Consider the following 24,080-nt stretch of genomic DNA (forward strand, 5'->3'; position numbering starts at 1 on the left):
CATGTCTTATTTCCAATTAAGTTAGGGTGTAATTTAATTCCTCTTGCCAAATGTCCTGATGACGAAAATATCCTAATGACGTAACCCTCTACTTTGTCCCGCTTACAAAGATCAAATCGTGTTTGGATCCCTAAGATGCCTGACTATTCCACTAGCTCTCATTATAATAATTTACTCTAAAGAAAATAATCAAGTTTCTTAATGATTGTACAATCCTATTTAGACAATTTCCTGATGACAATAATTTAGGAATCTAAACAATGGTTGCAGAGATCCCTATCCATAAAAAATTTAATAAAACACTAGCTCCGACCTCCGACAAAGTTTAATTACGTTGGCTAAACGTTTCACATCTTTAAAGGAAAATTTCCACCAAAATTAATGTATAAGAGTTTTTAGGCTTACTAAATACAAATATTAACAGGGTATTAATATTACCTTAAACCTTAGATAATCATGTGCCTCCAGAGGCACCCAGGGCGTCCAAGAACAGTCTCAAGTCGTCTCTGAAACTTGCGGCTGTGATGATGTCTTCCCACTCCGGCTGTATTGAGGCATGAAGGGGCTGCAGGTCATTGTTGTAGGTACGACAGTGTATTTTTGGGCCTACCTGCCACGGTCAAAGCGAAGCTCGGCCTCTTTTTTGTGATAAAAACACAAGAGATTAGGGTTTCAAAATATCGATCTCAAAAGATTTGTTATTACTCCCCTTTAACATACCATTCAATTTCATCTTCACAAGCAAACAACTGAGAAGATTTAGAAACAGCCACTTTGGATAATTTTCTAAAAAAAAAAAAAACACCTATAAAATGGTGCTTGATTCTAAACTATTCATTGCTTGCGAATAGACCTGTGTTGGCCAGGTAAATATATGTACAAAGAAACAAAGTAACTGATGGAATACAAAACATATATTTTGTCAGTCATAGAAGCAAATTAAAAAACAGTAAGAAAGATAAATTAACAGCTTCATATACATGATTGGGCAAAGAAACTAAAACACGACGATTTGACTAGAACATGAAACCATTATAAAAAAAAACAATAATCAACTTCAATACTTGGTAGAAAATACAACAAATCAAAATTATACATAAACTTGCAAATTTACCCCCAATAATTTCGTTCTATTGAAATTCTACAACTGCATATAACATGGAGAAGAAAGAAATCTTTCACCTTCCCTTACAGTAGTTATTCATAGAAAATTCCACACAAAAAAGGTAACAAGTACGAACGCAGCCACAAATATCCCAAACTTGAAGGGTAGGGTGGGGTCAATTTCACGGAGGAAGTGGCAGACAAGACTTCCAAATAAAATCTGTATCGGGTTTTGAACAGACACATGCGACCACATGTTTTTATGTACGCTTATACATGTACTAATAATTAGGCTATCATTGTTGTATTATTCATCAATAATGACCAGAATGTCCTTATTGGCTGAAGTCATGATTTGATTATTTCGAAACACTATTTTATTTTCTAGTTCTCCACACTTTTAAGATTGATATTACTCAATGGACACGATTGACAGCAATGGACTGGAATTATCACATTTAACGGGCAAGACAAAATTTTCAACATATATTTAAAAAATTACATAACAAACTAAAAGCTGCAACATTGAAATGTTGTCGATTTCTACTGGCTAAAAATCAGTTCAATTTTTTAAATAAGAGAAACCCGAAACTTATAAAAATAGCTGGTACCGCAAACTTGATGATATATTTAATTCTGAAAAATGTCAAGGAATGTAACTTTAATGTCTCATATGTTTCCCCTAATACTTGCTAGTCTCTCCATTGTTACTAGCTAAATAAAACAAAATCGTATATCATGACTTTATGCACACGTCTCTTTACAAAAATTCGAACAAAATTAAGGGTGCTTAGAAAAAGCAGAAGAAAATTTTAGGGTGGTTACAGTCTGAATAAAGATTATAGTTCTATCGAATTACTTCATGCCCTTGAATATCTACCAATCATCAACAAATGCATGAAAGATAGACGTCACGTTATAATTATGTAAAACAATGTTCATTCTGGAATCATAGTTGCAGCATCAGATGCAACTTAGTAAAGAACGAACTCTACAGTAACCAAAGCCTTATAAATGTATATTGAAAAAAATGTCAAGTGACGAAGAATCGCTATTTGACACTGATTCAGGAATGTTAAGTATTTTCTCTGTTTATTTTAATGGTATAGGTCTACTAAATAAATAAAATAAAATATGATGATTCCAAAAAACAGCCTGAAACCCCCTTAAAACGGTTTCAAATTGAAATGAAAACTACGCCCCCATACCCCATCGCGAACAATAAGATAATCACCTTTTTGCTTGGAGATCATCTTGGTCAAGATCAACGCCCTGCCAAAACACATTTAAGTTGCCCACGGCCGCACTTCGTGTCACCACATATCTAAGCATATTGAAAATAAATAAGATAAAAATCACAGATTAGACCAATCAATCCCAGGGAGACAACTGATTCTAGTTGAGCAAAGAAAAAAAAATGTCTAAATGCCTTTGATTTCCATTTTGAGGAGTTGACCCTCATCGCCAAATAAATATTATAGGTCCTACTACACTAACACCCCCCACAGCATGTATTTTTTATCATACTTTCAGGAATTTTCATTGCAGTGATTGAAATGATTTCATAACAGGTCACTTGCGGGGCCTAAGAAGTGCTATGTTTAGATTACCATTATAAAAGGAAAGGGAATTATAAAATTAGGGAAAATAAGGGGAAAAGAAAGTAAAAAGGAAAAAGGAAAAATAAAGGAAAAAATAGGAAATACTTATAAAATAAAGGAAAGGGAATAGATTACCATTATAAAAGGGAAAGCTATTATAAAAAAGAGCCGCTGAAATGAAAGTTTTCAATATACACATTTTAAAGATTGTCTATTTACACTAGCATTGGGACACACAAGCGTCTAAGCATAGGATTTTACTCTCTAAATATGTGTTGTAATTTAACCCAAAGAACTTTGAATGTCACTAAAGGACAAAAAGAAACGAAAAACATCATATCTAATTTAAGAGAAGATTTGAGGTATACTTTTGGAATAAAAAATAAACCAATATTGAGAATGCACAGAAGGAATGGAACATGTGTCAACGGGCAAGCTAAGATTCTTTGGTAAGTGAAACAAACTACATCGCTTTCATCACTTAATCCTCTATATAGGTTAACATTAAAATATGTAAAGCGTCAACCATATTTGACATGGAAATTTGACACACCTGGAGAATATAATAAATTCCCAGGTTAAGAGGTTAAAAACAAACAAAAAAACAACACTAGTATGCAGCCATGAAAATCAAAACACGTCATGTACATCTTACCATATTTGAATAGCTTGGCCATTGCATTTGATCGATAGTAATTACTAGCATTTGATAAATAAACTATATGTTGCTTTTAAATTTCTACTTCATTCTGTTCACATAATCTTGTGGCATTGATAAACGAAATACAAATTGGATGATGTACATCTCTCATGTTAAATATCTGTCTCCTATACTGATTAAGGACAGTTGTATTGGGATCACTTGTAAGTTCCTATAGTTAGAGAATTTATATCCTTATTTACTTAGTCACCATTTAGTATCTATAGAGTTGAATTTATTTTGCTTAAACGAATTAAACCATTTAAAATAGACTTGCTTTTTATGAGAATGTCAATAACGCCATTAACTCAAAACTTTTCAAAATTCTAATTTTCAAAAATATTCAGGTTTATTTTCATTAAATCACATCTGGTTTTCAAAGAACTATTGTTTAACCCAAACAATTTGTCTCTAACAAAGCGGTTTCTTCTATAACCCCTTATTAAAGAGGTTAAATGAATAAGCCTTTGGAATGTCCTTTTCTCAAATGTTCTCCTTTTATCTCATTGTCTCAAATGTTCTATGATCTCTTCGATCTGTGTTTAATTTACGAATGCAAGTAACTTTAATTAATTTCTCAAGTTTTTTTTTTTTTGTTTCTTTTTAGCTTAATGTGCTTTGACTTTGGACGACCGCACACACTGACTAAAGCTTCAACATTTAAATCGCAGTTTAAATACTATAATCAAGCCATAATAATAGACACAACTTCATTGGATTTGAGATTGCATTCCATCCCTTCAGGTGGCACACGCGTTACTGTCTTTACACTATTAACACTTGACACACTAGATGAGTCAGAACTACCACTCCTTAAACTACTCGAAGTGGCACTCCGACTTGGTTGAACTTCACAAATATTCACATATTGCACTCCACCATTCATAAATGGTTTAGAAAAGGTCGGCGTAGGAGTTAAATTCGGTGGTGGGAGTGTAATACTGTTCAAACTCACAGCATCACATAAATTTTGAACATAGCCGTTACCATTAAATCCAATCATCTGAACCGATTCACTAGGCGAATATACTGTACCGTTTGCAGAAGGAACGAACAGGGAGGAGGTCATTGAAGTGGTGCCAGCATTTGTTGACGTTGGACTATTTGATGAGAATGACTCAATTGTGCGATAAAGAAACATATAATCCTCCTGAAACGGTAAAATTTTTTTTAGAAAAACATATATTTTCATAATAGTTTTAATTAGTTGATTGAAATAATATGTTTGCAATTACGTGGATTTTCTCTATTTATTTGGGAATGTAAAAAAAAGAAAGAAAGAAAGAAAGTAACTTGAACTTCTATTCACATTTCAAACATACAAATATTTGTGGCAACACTAGAAACGCTTGAAAAATTATAGGCAGATTTTGGACCAGTTGGTTAGTCTGATCACAACACCCTATTTCTCAAAGCCAAACATTCTATGAGAAAACCCAAGCTCTCACGGATCACTACTAGACCAATAACTGACTCTGCAATCCGTGAATATGGCCGCTGGATTGCCGAATATGACTTCCCAGAGGTTTCAAAGGACGATTCTCTTGAGCAAAGGGTGTGTGCTTTAAATGAAAAATTATACTCCAAGTACCTCGAGATATTTCCAACAAAGACTATGGTTAAAAGTGAATACGACAAGCCATGGATTACGCCCACTATTAAGACCCTGGTTCGTGAACGCAGCCGCCTTTACTCGAGCGGCAAGGGAAATCAAGGAGCGACCAAAATAAACCTAAAAGTTAATATGATCAGAAATGCAAAACGCAAGTATGGTCGTGAAAAAGTTGACCCCCTGCTCAACATTGAGCCTGCAAAGTGGCTTCGCTCGGTCAAAGAGATGAGTGGTAACGATTCGAAAACCAGTGTCAAAATATCTGACGATAATGGGCGAATGTTGGGGTCTAGTGACGTTAATGCATTTCTCACCTCCATTTGTACCACTTTTTAAGCCGCTACCCCCCCCCCCCAAGGAGAAAGCCTCGCCTCTTGATGATTGCCCCAACGAAGGCACAATAGCGCTCAGTGAGTTTGAGGTGTATAGTGAAATCAGGAAATTAAAGACAAACGTCTTTCCTTTCCCAGGCGAAATCCCTGCAAAGCTTATACGTGAATTTGCTTTGTTCTTAGCCCTACCACTCTCGGTTCTTATAAACCAGTGCTTTGCATCTGGGACCTTCTCTAGATGGTGGAAAAAGGCCCACATCTGTGCAATTCCCAAAGTGAACCCACCCAAGTCGTGTGATGATTTAAGACAAATCTCCCTAACGCCATGCCTAGCGAAAGTGATAGAATAGTTCATCTTGCGGCGGCTAATAGAGCAAGTAAGACAGAATATCGACAAATACCAATATGGCGGACTCCCAAAATGTGGGACGTTTATATACCTAGTCAGAATGTACGATCAGATCCTGAAATGGTTTGAAAAGCAAGGCTACTTTGTCGACCTAGCAGTCATAGACTTTCGCAAAGCTTTTGATCTCCTATCACACCTAGTGGCCTGCCAAAACCTAAAACGAATGGGTGCTAAACGCCAAACGCTAGCCATTGTGCTCGATTTTCTGTCTGAAAGGGAGCAGAAAGTGTTTGTTTTACACGAAGAGGAGTGTGACTCAGAGTGGAGTAAAATAACCTGTGTTGCCCCGCAAGGGACGAAACTGGCAGGAATAACGTTTCTTGCCATCATCACCTACTTGCTGGTTGAACATACCGACAAATACAAATTTGTCGACGATTTTTTGCTCTTACTCCCCGATCTTCTTCATGACAATGTCCCCACCAAATAATTCCCTGAAATTACTTTCGATCTATTAATTTCACAGTGCTCTGATATGAAAATGACTATTAACTCTGTTAAGTCAAAAATACTTAGACTGAACCCACTAAAGAGAGACTTCGTCCCCCCTGAAGTTCCTTTCCCTGTTGTGAGTGAGGTGAAAATACTAGGTGTTATTTTCTCAAAGGATTGCACCTTTACCACCCATATTAATAGTGCGACCCGTAAAGCAAACCCATCCCTGCAAACCTTTTCAAAAATGCGTCCTTTCGGCTGCAACGCCCACAGTCTTCTGCGGGCATACCTGTGCTACCTATACCCCAAACTTGAATACGCCTGTCCCCTCTGGGGCCCGTCAGTATTGAGAGCCACCTATTTAATGCAAAAACTGGAGTCAGTCCAAAAACGAGCAACCAGGATCATCACGAGTAACAGAGACATTTCCTACCACGATGCCCTAGCAACCCTTGAACTCCGTTTGTGTGAGCTTATCCTAAGGTTTGGCAAAATGCTGCTGTCTAACCCTGCTCACCGTGATATTTTACCAAGACAAGCCTTGACAGTCAGCTGTACGAGACAGAAGCTAAAACTTGTGCCTGAGCGTGCTCGGACAAACCGCTACCAGAACTCTTTTGTCCCTTTTTTACGTCAATATATAATAGTGCATAATAACATGTTTTGTATTTCAACATCAAATTAGCCATTTGAGCTACGATTATTGTTTAAATAAACCTTTCTCCCTCTCTCTCTCTCTCTCTCCCACTCTCTCCCTCTCATAATGTAGTGAGATTGAACAGAGATTCGCCTTGAAATGTGGCAATTGGTATTACTGGTTGCTTAATAGAAGTCTACATGCTAACAGACAATCATTGGCTTGGACAATAATTCCCTAGGAAATTTGCATAAAAACAGTATATGTCCAACCCAGAGGCGTCACGCATGGGGGTAGTACAACCCACTCCCAATTTTTTCAGTTAGCCAGCAAAAATACCGAGTCAGTAAAATAGTGGTATAAAGAGCCGCTATTTTAACCGCTCAATTTCGTATTAGGGATATGGACTGATGAATCGACCTTAATCGGTAAAAATAAAAATGAAGTAATCTTAACAGCAACTTTGCCCTAATCAGTAGGTGAAAATGACCGGCCAGTCCGTAACATTCATTGACCCACCCCCCCTTAATATTTCCGTTAGTGACACCACTGATGCCACCAGCATAATTAAATGGAACTATTTATGTGTATTTATATTGCGTTATACAAATATGCATTTTTATATTTGAATAATACATTTACATACTAATATACTTACAAATACACAAATTTTGAAAAAAGGAAAAAAAAACACAAAGCTTAATGACGAATAACATCAATCCGAAAGTAATTTTAAGTTCTAGTAGAAAAAGGTTTTCATCCTATTACTATCTACTTTGTTGCTTATCTTCTTACTAACTAATAAACACAAACTGCACGAGGAGCACTAATAGTATCCCAACTTAATTACTAACTAACCAAACTGAAAAGCATGAAAATCAGCCAAAAGAAGTATCATTGAATTATTTGACAGCATGGAAGTTTACTGATATGCTAACAGCCTAGATTAAAATCTTTGCCGACAGAGGATGCATATTATTTATGCTGTATGTACAATGAACAGGCAGCGTTTTGATTAAAAATTAGCAAGGAATCATAGATTTTCTGATCTAGGCGTCCCCCCCCCGGAAAGTTACCCTCCATCAGGACATCTGATGGACATTTTCAGGTACGTATTTTGTACTTTCTCTTTGGCTACTCAATTTCGCGTTTGGAGAAATTCCTCATAGAGAGGAGGGAATTTTTCAAGAGAGGACGCCGGCTAACACGTTTTCTTTGTTTAAACTAAGCTCTCGTTAGCTTTTCAAACATCTGATACATTTAAAGTCCCCTATCAATTTAAAAAAAAAAAAAAATTGGAAGCTCCACATGATGCTGGAAAATTCGCTTTGTCTTTGACGCTGTCAGCCGATGCCTAGACTCACAAAACGGCATTTTATAGTATCGAACATCCTTCAAGACATTATAATTTTGACCTTAAGGAGAGTATTAGTAAAAATATGCATACAATGGTATACACATATATCCAAATTCCAACCTCCTAATTTTATATACAACAGCTTTTCCAATTAAATGTGATTTTCTGGCAACTCAATTTTTATTTCTGAATTGGTTATAAAAGGGTAGTGTTATGTATTTCATTAATAATAAAAAAAAAATTCACAAAAGAAGTTTACAAAAGAAAAGCAAAGAGCTACATTAAACCAAAGATGAGCAGAAATAAAGCAAAATAAAAAGCGTAAAATTACCTTAAATCATTATCAATAAATAAATGAAACCTAAAACTAACAGAAATAACAATGAATAATCGAATATAAATTTCAAAACGAGCAGAAACTAAGAGCTGATAGTATTGATAGTTTAGTGTATACATTGATATTCATTCCTGAAAGTCTTAATAATTTTGCATTTAATAAAGTTAAAAAAGAAAAAACATATAAAATGTATTTTGTTTTCAGAAAATTGCAAAATATGTTCTGGTAGCTTATCTGATGATAAAGTCCTCAGGGTTTATCTATTCATGACGATAGTTTTACAATTGAAAAATTATTTGACTATTTCTGAACATCCTCGGTTTAATATAACTCAGCTTTTCTTTAAAAAATTGATTTTATGGAAGTTTTTTTTAAATTAATTTCGGTTCATTTTTTATTAACATAGTCTTTTTCATTTGTTAGGAAAAGAATATTATAAATCTTTTTGGTATACGTCTTTAACAATACGGATTTTGCTTACTGACAAAATTTTTCAAACGATTTTTATAGATTACGTCCTTCTGAAAATCTGGACACGCGTAGTATATTTTGATTTGGTTTTACTTTAGTATATTTGATTTAATTTAGGATATTGGAACTTTCCCTGACAAATAAAACCTAATACCCGCTTTTGTTCCTCAGACATTGTATCAATGCTATTTTGACAACCTGGATGCAGTTACTTCCTTTTGATTTAGTTCAAGATTAAAAGCAGAAGTAGTAATATTAGTGTAATACGCTTAATCATTCTTCAGATACTAATATTACTGACAACCAATATGAACATAGTGCCTTTTAATTTAGTTTTAAAGAAACATTAAATTTCCCTGAAGGTTTCTACTTTCCACCCTATCCCAGTTCTAAAATATCCCATCAGGATGCCTTGACTACCAAGTCTATTTTGGCAACCTAGATGCACTTAGCCTATTTTGGTTTAGTTTAACAATAGCAGTAATAGTAGCAGAAATAGTAATAAAAGTGGTATTAATATTGGTAGCCCTGGAGGTTTCAGCTTAATACTCTAAGGCGTTGCTGGGATATTGCTAATAAACCCCTATGATAACCACATACACATAGTGTGTTTTGATTCAGTTCAACACCACCCCTACCATTCCCTAAAAGATTTACTAATACCCTTAGCATTAGAAATTGTAGTAATAATATTAAGCAGTGTTAGCATCCAAAATTGTGCCTTTTTGGTCCAATTTAAAATTTGTTTCCCCTCAATATTCCCTAAGACTTTCACGTTCATACCCCTAGCCTTAGCAGTATTGAAGTCATAATAGTTGCATTGGAGTAATAATATTATGCACATAATGCCTTTTGGTCAGTCGAATATCCATCAAATCATTCCCTAAAAGCTCCAACTTCATAACGCTATGCCGTTCCTAAAGATATTTGCTGATATGTCCTTTCGACAACCGACATGCACATAGGGCGTTTTAATTTAGTTTAACTTCCTTCTCAACATTTCCTGAAACTTTCATCTAAATGTCCTTAATATTAGAAGTAGTCAAAATAGAAGCTGTAATTCTACTAGCAGTATTGCTGGTGGTGGTAGGAGTAGTAATAGTAGCATGCCCATACTATTTTTGGTCAACTGACTACCCCCTCATTATCAAGTTCCAACTTAATGCTCTTAAGTCATTCCTGAGATGCGTCCTTTTGACAACCCGCATGCATGTTGAAGTTTTACTCCAACTTAATACGCTTAATCATTCTTCAGATACTAATAAGACGTCTTACTGACAACCAATATGTTCATAGTGCCTTTTAATTTAGTTTCAAAGAAACATAAGCTTTCCCTGAAAGTTTCTACTTCATACCCTAACCCAGTCCTAACATATCCCGCCTGGATACCTTGACTATCTGGTTTGTTTGGACAACGTGGATTAAACTGCTTTTATTTAGTTAAATAGTAGTAGTCAACTTCTCCCTCGACATTTCCTGAAACTTTCACCTAAATGTCTTTAGCCTTAGCAGTGCTCGCAACAGAAAGAATAGTAGAACACAAGAACAGTAGTTGTGGAAGCAGCAGAAGTAATAGTGGTTGTAGGAGAAGCAATAGTAGCATGTCCATTCTGCTTTTTGGTCAATTCATTACCCCCTCATTATTCCCAGAAAGGTCCAACTTAATACTCTAAGTCATTCCTGAGATAGGTCTTTTAGAATCCACATACACACAGCATGCTTTCAACACTCCTTGCACGTCCCCTGAAAGCTTCATCTGAATGTCCTTGGTCTTTTTGAACACAAAATGTCAAACATGCCCCGCCCCCCTTTACGATAAAAATACTTTATGTAAAACAATGGGCAAATTGTATAATTTACTGCCCTTGCCCCAGGGACTGTGGAAGAGTTGTCATCCCCAGAGACATGGTTGATGGACTTTTCAACTATTCTTAACAAGATGGATATCTCAAAACTTGATCAGATGCCTTTGGGGGACCCCACATTCAACCAATTTAAGTTGATTATCGATAATAATTAGAACCGTTTTTGTTTTCTTTTTATTGTCTGATTTTTTTTTCATTACCCAACTCACGGGCCAAGAAACCCAGACTGACAGTCATGTAAATATGAAAACAAATATTTCTTTTTTATTACTCTTTTTTATTTTATGTTTCATTATTCCTTAATTACATTCTGTAATTAAATAAATATTTCGGTAAAATCTAGAGGTTTAGGGTACAACACCACAAGTTCGGTGGCAAACAACTTTTTAGGTATGGATAACAAGCTTATATAACATAAAAAATGATATTACCAGCATATGTTTAAAATTGTTGAAAAGGGGTAACAAAAATCTGTAAGCCAAACGAGGTCTGAAATCGGCCAGCTCCCACGCATCAATTTACACCTCCTATGATATTACTTATAAGAAACCTATACTTACAACAGTGGACCAAACATTAGGGCGTTTGCTATGATAAAGCTTAGCAATTTGGTAAATATCCACATGATCTTCAAAGTTTAGCTGGTCATATAATGAGGATAAACAACAGAATGTCGCTGATTCCGTGCCGCCAAATCTAATTGAGGAGAGAGATAGACTAAATTAAAAACTGATCAACCACTTTTCACTTCGTTCAGTAAAAAAGAAGACATGGTAAGGAACAAACACCCCCAAGTGTGAATTGGTTAAAGGATATATGCACATCTTGTTCAGAAAAAGACCTCCGTATGAAGTTATTAGTAGCAGTGGGCGCCAAAATGAAAATATTACAAAGAAACTTGGGTGAAAAATCATAAAAAACAAATGGCAACAATGACTTTAAGAAAGCATAGCTTTCCTATGATGGCGCAGTTATCTATAGAAATCAAAATAATGTTAATGTTTAAATATTTACCAAAGAAAAGACTTGTCAAATTCAAATAATTATTTTATCTTAGTTGTTTTCGCAGTAAAACGTGACCCACTGACGAAAACGTGATAAAAATCTTTGGGAATAAATGACCTTAAATAGGTCAAGGAGGTAAACAATATTTTTTGCCCGTGGTACTTCAGCAATAGATGAATGAGTGTACAGGGGCGTTCAACGTTTGTCTGAAATCAAACTATCTATAACCAATCGCTGGTAATTATTAGCCCTTTACAACAATTCGCAGGTAATTATTATCCCTTTATAACCATTCGCAGGTAATTATTAGCCCTCTACAACAAATCGCTGGTGATTGTTAGCTCTCTGTAATAAATCACTGGAAAGATACAGATACATTATCAGCAATATCGCCTCGAGCTTCTTTAGGCTTGAATCTCGTTTTTTTTTAGCCAATAGAAACTTACTTTATAATTTTTAGCGTATAGTAACGCAGTAAAACACCAAAAGAAAGAAGATCTCAGTCAAAAATTTTACATAAAAGCTTCATTCAAGAGGAAACACTGAAGCTGAACTGAAAGAATTAGATACGCTGTTGAATTCAGTCAAACTCAGCAGAAAATTACTTTGTACCTTTTCAATGGTTACACAGTAAAAACCAAAAAAATTGACCGAAATCTTTGAAACATCGTTTGACGACAAAGAAATCCAAGCCGTTCCCCTTTTGGGTCAGAATCTAGTACTATTAAACCCATGCAAATCCTTTGTGAGAAGGGAAAAACTGTTTACGCAATACATTACCAACACAAAAAAAAAAAAAAAAAAAAAAAATCAACGAGACATTTGGTTTATATACCAAAAAGATCCCAAAAATCCCGACAATGTATCACTAGAATCAGAATTTTTTTTTTCCGTGACTCAGTTAACGAGATCATTCATTCGAACCAGCAATTGCTCAAAATACCAGAGATACAAGAACATCTTAAAACATTTTGAAATTTGGGATTTTTAGAATAGAGAATAAAATTCTATAATCGATTAACTATATATTTAGAATGCTGAGAAAGAATAAGGAAAAGTAAAATTCAAGACAATTTCTGAAAAAACATATAGTCGAAAAAAAAGAGCAGACCTAGTGAAATAAAGGATTGGTTACCTAACAACTAGGTATTTAGAAAAAAATGGATAAGAGACAAATCCAGATGCGTGGTTTCTTTTTCTCTCCCTCATTTTTTGTTTCTTGCCTGAATACCTCAAATCGTTTTACTTGCTTTTTCACTAAAACTTATTTTTTACTAAAAAAACTAGTGAAAAGTTTTAAAAACCATGTTTACCTGTCAACGACAACGATAGGTCCGTTATTGTTAACTCCATTATGAAGCTCTTTGACTAGTCCTGGTAATCTGATAAGATTCGCCAGGGGAATGCCTCTGTGAGGCCATCCAGGACAATGAATTAACCTCACCGCTAACTCATAGTCATCCTATGAAAGAAGAAAGAATTTCTTAAAATTAATATTAACGAACTTGAAACAGGAAAAATGAATTAAAGACGAACTTAGAGGAGTAAATTTACATTAAAATACATAAAAACGAAGAGGTTTTTTTAAGGTGGTCAGGTGGCTTGTTTCCCACTTGCTGAATATTTGTACTACATTTTCCCAAAATTAAGGACAAATTCTAAAAAAATTAAATAAGAAAACTAATACAGTTTACAAAAAAGCCCTAAGGAGCTTTAAGGACGAAATATAGATTAATATCAGGATAAAAAAGAAGATCCTTTAGGACTTTAGGATGTCAAAAATCAGGTTTGCCGCTTCCAGTACATTTGTACTATATTTATCTCTTTTTCCAAAAAAAAGATGGCAGTAGATCTAAAAAAACATACATTCAAAAAGCGTCAATGCTAAATAAGAAAAAAGTTCCTTGCGGCCACTTGCAGCTTGTTTGAACTTATTTAGTGAATGAATGTTCAGTAGCATTAAACTAGGTTTAATCGTGGAGAAAAATGATCAAACAACGTTGTCATGTGAATTCCGATAAGTAAATCTGATTGAGAGCAAATCTTTTGAAATTCTCCATAAAAAACTAAATTATCTTTTAAAAAATAATTGCAGCTGTTCATTCTATCGATATTGAAAATTTATTAGTATGTCCAACAAACAGAAAAATTTTATTCCTTTTTTTTTCAATTTATCTAACGGAAGAAACAAAAATATTGCCAATTCTGATTGAACGGAAGCGATCCAAACATTCATTCACATTCATTCACAAAGACATTTTTTTATTCATCAGATGACACGATCCAGAGACCGTTTGAACAGACGATTTTCAAATTCGTTTGTACCTTATATGTCTTAGTTTCAATGAGTGCTTGGTCAATGTTACTTTGTTTTGTTTTTGCTCTGCCCTTTAGTTAGAATTTATATTGACTACAAAAGCTTGCATTAAATAACCTGATTCCGATTTCCGACAGTCGAAAACAAGGTTGGCCTTTAGTTAAAGCCTATCCTATCATTTCAAGTAGTTATTATTCTGAAAAAAGTTTGTTTTTGAAACATGAAATTCAATTTCTGAAAATTTCTTGAAGCCATGTATTTATTTAATAAAGAAAAACTGTATCAAGTCCAGTACTAAATGATTCTATAAAATTGCAAAATTGCTATTGTACACAAATTAGGATATGGAATAAATTTTAAACTGAAAAATAAGTGCAAAATGCAGTATTTTCCGACTGAATTTGCTTTGAACAAGCCTTTGTTCCGGTCTTGCGGTAAGTTAACCAAAAAGGAATAATACCTTTGAATTCTTGGTAGTAGTAGTCTGCGTTTTACTTCTCGTATTTTCGAACCCCACAAAACAAACCTCATTCCAGTTGATGACAAAGTTTAAAGGCAGATTCTTCAAGAAAATTAGATTGGAGACCTGAAGAATTTATTTTGTTCAGTTTCACAAGTCTCCAAAAAGTCAATTCCGAAAGATTCTTTCGAACTTGAAAACCCAATTTTTTATTAGCTTGAAAACCCAACATTCGGAGCAAACTAAGAAAAGTTAAAATCTTTTTAATTAGCTAGGCTTTATAAGTTAATGTCTAAACTTTCAAGGTTCAATTTTCTTGAATTTGAGGAGAAAACCATAGGTTTTATATATACAAAAAAAGAAAGAAATCAAATGCAAGCCAGAAACTAATTTAGTTGAAGAGACATTTTATTTCTGTTAATGATCAATAAGTTATGTTTTCATTTTAATTTATGTATATCGTGATAAATAATAGCTATAAAATTATAGAAAGTTTACTTTTTTGATGTTTAAAAAATGCAACTTCTGTTGGGTTTTTCTTCTTCATAAATAAAAAGTTTCTCCCTACTATTTGGAATTTCAGAAACGATAAAAATCATAATTCAGAGAATTCCACCAATACGCAGCATTAAATAATATAATATAAGGGGGGGGGGGGGGGTTAGAGCAGTAATAACCTAAAAAAAAATAGGCAAGATAGATAAAAAAAAATACAAGAATAAAATTTTGAGACGTGAGGAAGGAGTCAGAGGCCAAAGTTTCCACTCCTTTATACGACCATTACTTGATATATTTATTCTGACTTATAAATAATAAAAAACAAACCTGCAAAGACTGAGCAATAATATCAGAGATCAATACTGGTTCATCAGGAACATTGACAAGACCATCAGGTGGACCTTCCTGCATCAAACGGGCTCGAAAATGCTCACATTCAATGTCCAAGTCGGCCCGGGGCCAAAATTGAGGATAGTCACTTTCATAAACAGAAGATAAAACGACAACTGTTTGAATATTATGGTCCCATATCATTTGCCAAAAATCGGCAACAGTGGATTCTAATGGATGCTGCGTTGTTATGTATTCTCGTAGGCTACTAAAACCTAAAATAAGGATTTTAAACTACTCATAGCCTGTGACTAATTACATTTAATTACCCTAGTCGATAGTCTTTTGTTCTAGAAGTGGCAGCTATAGAAAAGGGTTCGATTTTTCGGAAGACAGGAAAGAAAAAAATCGATGAAAAAAGAAAAATATATGAAAAAAGGAAGAAAAAACTTGTATGACAATGTGTCCTAACTACAAATACGCCAATATGCTGTTTCTATAAACTACGCTTCTGAAAGAGGAACTACATACTAACATCTTCAGACACTTCCTTCAAGACACTTCAGACACTTCGATAAATATTGTTTCTAATTAGAACAATAATTATTCTGTTTTCTAGAAACGTAAGCTCTTTGCTCTTCTTTGATCATTGTAAAAAATCAATAAAAAATCCTTTCGCCAAAAGGAAGCTTTTCACATATAAGTAATCATCCACATTAAACATCAGACTAATTACGTCTTATAATAATTCAAACGGAAAACGAACAGAAATAACTATCAAAGAATAAATAAAACCAAAATGAAAAAAAATTAAATTATGTCAAACATAAAAACAACAGATATTGATATAGAGGAATAAATAACCCTTAAAAGGAGGAAAAATTAAACTGAATATTCAAATCAAACTTAAAATGAACAAAAACTACAACAAACAGAAATTTCGCTACTTGTTCCCTAACCGTAAAATTTCCTAAAGCCTATTTCGTCATTGCACTTTTATTGAAAAACTATATGAGTTTAACTGTCTGCTTTAATTTTTCCAAACATCGACAAAAAGATCACTATAATAATCAAGGTGACTGAGAGAATTAATGAAAATAAACTGAATATTTAGAATACAACGAATTATCCCAGCAATTCAACATTTGCAGTTGCCAAACTCTTGTTTTTAGTAATTTTGTTTGTTTAAAGTTGAACTTGAATATTCTGTTTAATTTTTACTTGTTTTAAAATTTGTTTATTTTTCTTAATCAGTATCTGTAATCTTTAGCTTTGACATGATATTTTATTCTAATTTGTGTTCGTTTTTGTTTTATTTATTCTTTGACAGTAATTTCAGCTTTGGAATTAAAATATCCGATTATAATTTATTAATTCTAATTATTGTCTTTTGATAAATTCTAAACATCAACATCAACATTTCCAGACAGTTTCAACTAATGCCATTAGACGTTCCTGAGATATTGCAGACACGCCTTTTGACAACCAGGGATGCATATAACGTATTAGAATTGAGTTCACCATCCTCCTCAACATTCTCTGAATGTTTCACCTTAATACTGTTCTTTTTCTGAGATAAGGTACAAACAATTTTAACAAGCTGGATGTATATAATACATTTGCTTTAGTTCAACATCCCCTGAAAATCGGAGCCGAATACTATTAGGCTATCCTGATATTGTAGATACGCCTTTTTGACGACTGGGATGCTCACATTTATATTTTTATAAAGTTTAACATCCCCCTCAATATTTTTCAAAAGTATCCACATAATGCCCTTAACTACAACTACTCGCCGAATGTTTCGACGAGATACCCTTCCCCAACTGTTCCTGAAATATTGAATATTTGTCACTACCAAGAGAATATTTTATTCACCTTTTCGGACACATCTAGAATCAAACATTCTCTTTTCTCCCAATCGTAAATCATGAGCGGAGACAATGGCCAACTTACATAGTTTATTACAATCTTTGCCAAGCGGATGAGAGGGGCCTGGCATTCCCAGAAGCATTGGTATTAGATATTTGGATGATTTTGAACAAACGGTCCTTTTGAAAATTCAATATCAAGTGGAGGGGGCATCTAAAAAGGGCAAAAGAGGCGGAGGGGGTTTGCGCTCCAATCAATCTAGCCATGGGGTTGTTTTTCGCCACAGAACAATAGTTATTTGAACTTGGACTATTTTGAAGAAAACGGCAGTGTCAAATTTTGATAGAGTATTTGTTGTGAAGAAAGAGCATTAATTTGGAGGGGTGCCCTCTGATAATTTTTGACTCTGAAGAAGGGCACTAAAACTTTCAATTTCCGATCGAATGAGCCCCATCCGAAGCTTATACAACCACCCATTCAATATGAGATGGCCCTGGAAATTTTTTCTAGATGTAATAAGTATAAGCTGAAGCCTTGTGGCCCTTTAAAATAGGCAACGCTAGAGAGTTGCCTCTGAAAAGAGCTGTCATTATAGAATTGACTTTTAAGACTAAAATTTTATTTCTGTATTTGAATTAAAAATTCTCCGTTACATTTTTTTCGTCTTAGATAAATAATAGAAAGGTCAAGTAATACAAGTGTTTGAATAGCACACAGGCTTGGGAATCTCGTGGTACAGATCTCAATAGGAGAAATGGATACCCTTGGAATGAGAATGTTTAGTGTTCAGTTTCATGTGGAGTTAGTTTTCAAGAAAAAACAAAAACAATGTACACTATGCAATCTAGTGGCTCATGCACTATCTAGTGCATGGGCCACTAGTGTCTGCTTTAGGCAACGTAATCACGTGGATCGAATTTGGACAGGATCGTGTACTTAACAAAAAATTCACCTTCAACATAATTCATGGAGGTATGAATACTTTGACAATAAATCCTCATATTTGAGTCTATTAAATAAAAAAATTAAGTTTTTTCAACTGAAAGTAAGGAGCAACATTAGAACTTAATACAAGCAGAAATTATTACTTATATGAAGAAGGTTGTTTCCTCCTCAACACCTCGCTCTTTCCGCTAAGGCTTTTTAGTACTTTTAAAAAAGCGTCTTATTGTTCTAATTAACCGGCCCTTGGGTTTCAGGGGTCAATCTTAAGGAATTGGAACACAATTCAAACTTTAGTGTGATGAGCGAGGTGTTGAGTAGGGGGTAACCCCCTTCGTATACGTAATAATTACTGTTTGTTTAATTACTGTTGGTGTTGTTATGTGTAATGGTGCTTACAAAAAAGTAAGCAGTTCAAAATGACATTTTGAACTGTTCGTCATTGTGGTTTTAAAACTAGACAGCTTAGAAGTTTCATTAACGAACAGAATAGCCTTGAAGTTTCAAGAAACTTTGTATATAAGTAAGAAAAGATAAATATTACCATTTCACTTGCAGACAACAAACCTCGTGGTAGTACTTGTTGATCCCAAAGGGCATGCTTGATTCAAAGGAATGGATCATTTCTTTGAATACTATTTGAATTTTCGGGCCCTTCCCCGAGGGACCCAGGAAGGCTAATTGCAAGTTTGCATTTTAAACTTGGATTTTAGTCTCACATTTATAATTATTGGCGAAAAAAACACCTTAGTATCATTGGTTTTTAGAAATGAATCATCATGTACAAGAGATACTAACTTTTTTTAGGTTAAAGATACTAACTTTTAAAGATTACTTTAAAAGAAAGTAATCTTTAAATTAATCTTTAAAGATTACTTTAAAAGAAAGTAATTTTTTAAAGAAAGATACTTAACTTTTAAAGATTTTAACCCAAAGATACTAACTTTTTTTTGGGTTATCCTACAGCGGCAATCAACTGATTCCTGGTGGCCTTTCAGCATCTTACCTTGAATCCAAGAAGCATTGATGTAATCACTCCCTTCAACACCAGGTTTTGGTGTTAAATGTACTCGCGCTGTTTCCACAGGAATCAATGTCTGTATTCGGTTCTTCGGTTGGTTACATGGCTTTTGGGCAGAGGATAAGTGAAAATCTTTTGGTTGAAATTTTGTTACCATCTAAAAAGATATTCGATGAGTTGCAAAAACTTAGAAGTTTTCAATTAAAGTCTACGGCTAGTTTCGCCAGGTCATTTCCCTTTTTAGGACCGGCAGGTACAGGTATCTGATATGAAAGAAAAATAAAACTCTCAAACATGAAGTAAAACTAATTTCGCACCAATAGCCCGGCATAACAGGCTAAGAATCGAAAACTGTCTAATTTTGATTCATAAAATCTACATTTTTTATTTGCTACAATTAGAATGATTGAACTAAGAATTTCATTGCAACTGCATTGGTTTAAATATTTTCCCCGTAATACGAGTTTCACAAGTTTATATATTTGTTTTAAAAAAAGCGTCACACAAACCGTATTTTCTGATCCAACAGCAGGCCATTATTAGGCAGTAGCAAAGCAACTGAGGAGGATCTAAAATGGATCTATAAAATAGGAGAAAGGAGGTCTATAATGCCAAAGTATACACAATTTTGGATGGAATAGGGGGTACAAATAGTTTCGAGCAAGAGATGACAGACATGTTTGATAGTACTTGTGATATGTACGTGTTTCTCCCAGTGTGAAAGTCTACAAAACCTTTATATCTATTCCCGATTTTATAGTCACTCCCTTGTATTAGAACACGACATTCCGTTAATAACTGTAGAAAAATCTTTAGTAATACTAAAGGACCAATAACTAATATGACAGATAATACTATATAGAATTATTTGACAGCAATGTATATCAAGGTTAAACAACAGAGAATAGCACGGTTTTATATTGGTTATTCCCAAAGGTTTATTATTCTTTTTTTTTACTGACCTTGAAAAAAACTCCAGAAATTATTATTGATTCCTGAATAAACTTTGAGGTTCTGTCACATGAAAGCGTGGCATCAGCATTGGTGTCGATAGGTACCATTTTGGAGAGAATCCTCACGCTTTTGGTGCGCTACCGATTGATTTTGTCGCTGTTATTTCTTTTGTATAATAAAGAAAATATTCGCATTTGGATAGCTTCAGCAATGGTGAAGCAGATTAAGCACGTTAACACTAAATTTTCATAAGATATAAACTCACCAAATTTTATAGAATTTATGATTTAAGCTAGAGCAGTAGAGCTAAGAAATTAATTATATAGATAAAAATAAAATTATTAATTAAATCTTACACAAAAAAAAAATAAGAATACAGCTGTTAAAATATCAACGCGTTTCATATTAAATAAATACATAAGAATACAAGATGAATGAGGATGTGAGAACACTTACTTTATACTGGTGATCTAAAAGATGGCCCATGGTGCCCGATATCGCATCAATGCCATTAGAGTAATTCTGATGGCCCTCCATTACTGTTTGAAGAGGCAGAGAACTCTGAAGTGCTGTGAGATACCTCGTTAGCTGAGCCCTTGAAATACACGTATCACCTGCCTCAATCGCCTCGAGTAAGGCATCATGCAAAAATATGTACTGCTCCTCTGTTTGTACTAGGAAATTCCTTTGGGATCGAATATGCATTAAAAATCCTAATACATTAATTTCTCCACGAGATTTAACCTGGCGCAACATGGCGTCTAAAACAATGTAAGTCCCTGTGCGGCCAACGCCAGCACTGCAATGAACAACAATTGGGCCGGCATCTGATGGGTTGGCAGCCGATGATTTCCTCACAAAGCTTAAAATTGGTAACGGATGTTCAGGCACTCCGTGATCTGGCCAGCTAGTATAGTGATATTGATAAACAATTCTCTCGGTGCAAACGTGCTTCTTCCTACGAAGCTGAAATTAAAGAAAAATGATAAAAAGAGAAACAAACATTAATGATCGAAGGAATGCATGCTCACAGCATGCCACAACAATAGCACTTTTTCATACCGATATTATATGTGTTAATTTCTTATTTGATGATAATATACATTTATTTTTTTAGTTTAGTATGTCAACTTGGGATAACTTGTATTAGTGCACATGTTACAATGTATATTTTAATGATCAATCACCTTAGAATGTATTAGTATCATGGAGTATCGGTAACACGGAGGAAGAGGCACGAGTACTTCTTCCTCCAAGGCTGGAATTAAAGAAAAATGATAAAAATGGAGAAAAGGGAAATAAAAATTAATGATCGAAGGAACGCAGCATCATAACATGCCACAACAATATCACCTTTTTATACCAATATTATCTCTATTATTTCTATATTATTACTAAAAACCATATGCCTATTAAGGTGATAAATTTGTTGTAAATGAGGAACATCAAGAAATAAAAAGGATGTTTTGGTTTCAGATAATACGAGTTTCGCAGGTTTCTATATTTGTAAAAAAAAAGCCAACCAAATATACAAAAAAAAGCCAACCAAAAATACAAAAATAAGCCAACCAAAAATACAAAAAAAGCCAACCAAAAATACAAAAATAAGCCAACCAAAAATACAAAAAAAGCCAACCAAAAATACAAAAATAAGCCAACCAAAAATACAAAATAAGCCAACCAAATATACAAAAAAAGCCGACCAAAAATACAAAAATAAGCCAACCAAAGAAAAAAAAAGCCAACCAAAAATACAAAAAAAGGCCAGCCAAAAATACAAAAAAAGCCAACCAAAAAACAATTGCTTCAATTGCCGCAATTGACGTAAAAAGCAATGTTTACTGATGCTTTGGTGCAAAGTTAGTGGTTGAACAGGCGTGCATTATATGCAAATTTATGTGGATTATTTTTTATACATCGTAAGCTCTTAAATTTAATTATTATATATCTTCGTAAAGGGTGCAGCAAAGACTGTAGAAAAATAAAGATCATATGGTATTTAACAAGAACGTAAATTATAGCATGCCAAATGTTTGACTAATAACAATCAAGACAAACAAGAAGTTGGTCTAGGATCCCTGAGATTCCCTGCTTGATTCCAATAGACAATCCCAAAACTCAAATTAAGATCCACCCTCTCAAATGAATATTTACTATCCAAGTTAAAGTAAAAATAAAAACATCAGAGGCCAACTTAACAGCAAATAATTCGTATGCAACAGGAAACGAAATGTATATGGCAAATGGCTTTTAAATACACGTATGTATGTATGCACATGTACAGAGAAATACGTTCAATATGTTTAGTTTATTGTGATAAAATAAATTTTACGCCCTGGGTTTCACAATAGTGCTATATATTCTTCTATGCACGTAAAAATATTGAGATAGGTCAAGGCAAAATCTCCCCCACAATCCCACAATCTTCATAATTTTTCTTGGGTTTTCTTTTTTTTTCTGAAGTCATAAGCATTTTTTCTGAAGTCATAAGTTAGAGCGTACCGGTTCCCTTTAGGAATGAATCATCTTTAGCTTCAACATTTTCTTTTTAAACATTAACTCCTCCTCTCGTCCCCATCCCTAAAAAAATTTGTATTCCTTTATTTCGTGTTATATTTAAAATTCATTTCTATCTGAGCCCGTTGAACCTGTTTCACTTAAAGCTTTGTTACTTCGAACACACACCTTAAACATTTATATACATATATTTTATATATATACTAGCTGTTGGGGTGGCGCTTCGCGCCACCCCAACACCTAGTTGGTGGGGGCGCTTCGCGCCCCCCCCCAAGCCCCCCCGCGCGCGTAAGTCGTTACGCGCCATATTAGTTACGCGCCATTGTAGTTGTGTCCCTATGTCCCACCTGTGAATATAGATATATATATATATATATATATATATATATATATATATATATATATATATATATATATATATATATATATATATATATATATATATATATATGTTTTTAACTACGTAAAACTTGCGAATATACAACATTCTTTGCTGTCCCATTGTCTGTGCATATAAATAGATTGTCAGGTTTACCGACTCTTGAACATGCAACATATAATGGTCCATGGGAAAACAATCCGTATTCAGATCTATACCTCATGATTCTAATGATTGCCCTTGAGCTTTGTTGATGGTGATTGCTAATCGACCATTCCCTGAGTCGCTATCGTCATTTATATATCCCCCTGTGCACCCCGGCGTCCCCTTTGTAGTTATGTCCCTGTGTCCCGGTCGTCATTTATATTCCCTGTGTCCCGGTCGTCATTTGTGTCCCGGTGTTCCAGTCTGTGATTTCTCTTTGAGTGTCCCGGGCGTCATTTATATTCCTTGTGTCCCGGTGTCCCGGTCGTCATTTATATCCCCCTGTGCCCCCCGGCGTCCCCATTGTAGTTGTGTCCCTGTGTCCCGGTCGTCATTTATATTCCCTGTGTCCCGGTCGTCATTTGTATCCCGGTGTCCCGGTCTGTATGTACATTCGTTTTTTAGTTTTGTTTTTCTCCTTTATTTTTTTCCTTTTTTCTTTTTTTTCTTTTTTAGTTTATTTAGATTTTTAGATTTTTTAGTTTTTTTATTAGTTTTTAGTTTTTTTGTAGTTTTTACCATTTTTTTAGTTTTTTTAGTTTTTTTTTACTTATGTCCTGGTCGTCATTTATACTCCCTGTGTCTAGTTTTTTTATTAGTTTTTAGTTTTTTTTTAGTTTTTGCCTTTTTTTAGTTTTTTCAGTTTTTTTTAGTTTTTAGTTTTTTACCTTTTTTTAGTTTTTTTTAGTTTTTTAGCTTTTTTAGTTTTTTTTCTTTTTAG

General features: G+C 34.2%; 1 protein-coding gene across 1 annotated transcript in view; it reads right to left on the reverse strand.

Annotated features, from left to right (window-relative positions):
- Positions 1 to 896: 896 nt before the first annotated feature.
- The window catches only part of LOC136033488 (tyrosine-protein phosphatase 99A-like), a 177,175-nt gene continuing 153,991 nt past the window's right edge, over positions 897 to 24,080 (reverse strand). Inside the window, exons 14-19 of the mRNA XM_065714236.1 lie at positions 20,716 to 21,225; positions 19,291 to 19,462; positions 15,468 to 15,745; positions 13,179 to 13,327; positions 11,421 to 11,556; positions 897 to 4,555 (exon numbers count right to left, since the gene is read on the reverse strand). Coding sequence (XP_065570308.1) covers positions 4,091 to 4,555; positions 11,421 to 11,556; positions 13,179 to 13,327; positions 15,468 to 15,745; positions 19,291 to 19,462; positions 20,716 to 21,225 — 1,710 coding nt within the window. The 3' untranslated portion in view covers positions 897 to 4,090. The remainder of the gene's footprint in view (positions 4,556 to 11,420; positions 11,557 to 13,178; positions 13,328 to 15,467; positions 15,746 to 19,290; positions 19,463 to 20,715; positions 21,226 to 24,080) is intronic.

Source organism: Artemia franciscana, chromosome 1, assembly GCF_032884065.1.
Source record: "Artemia franciscana chromosome 1, ASM3288406v1, whole genome shotgun sequence".
NCBI classification, from domain to species: Eukaryota; Metazoa; Arthropoda; class Branchiopoda; order Anostraca; family Artemiidae; genus Artemia; species Artemia franciscana.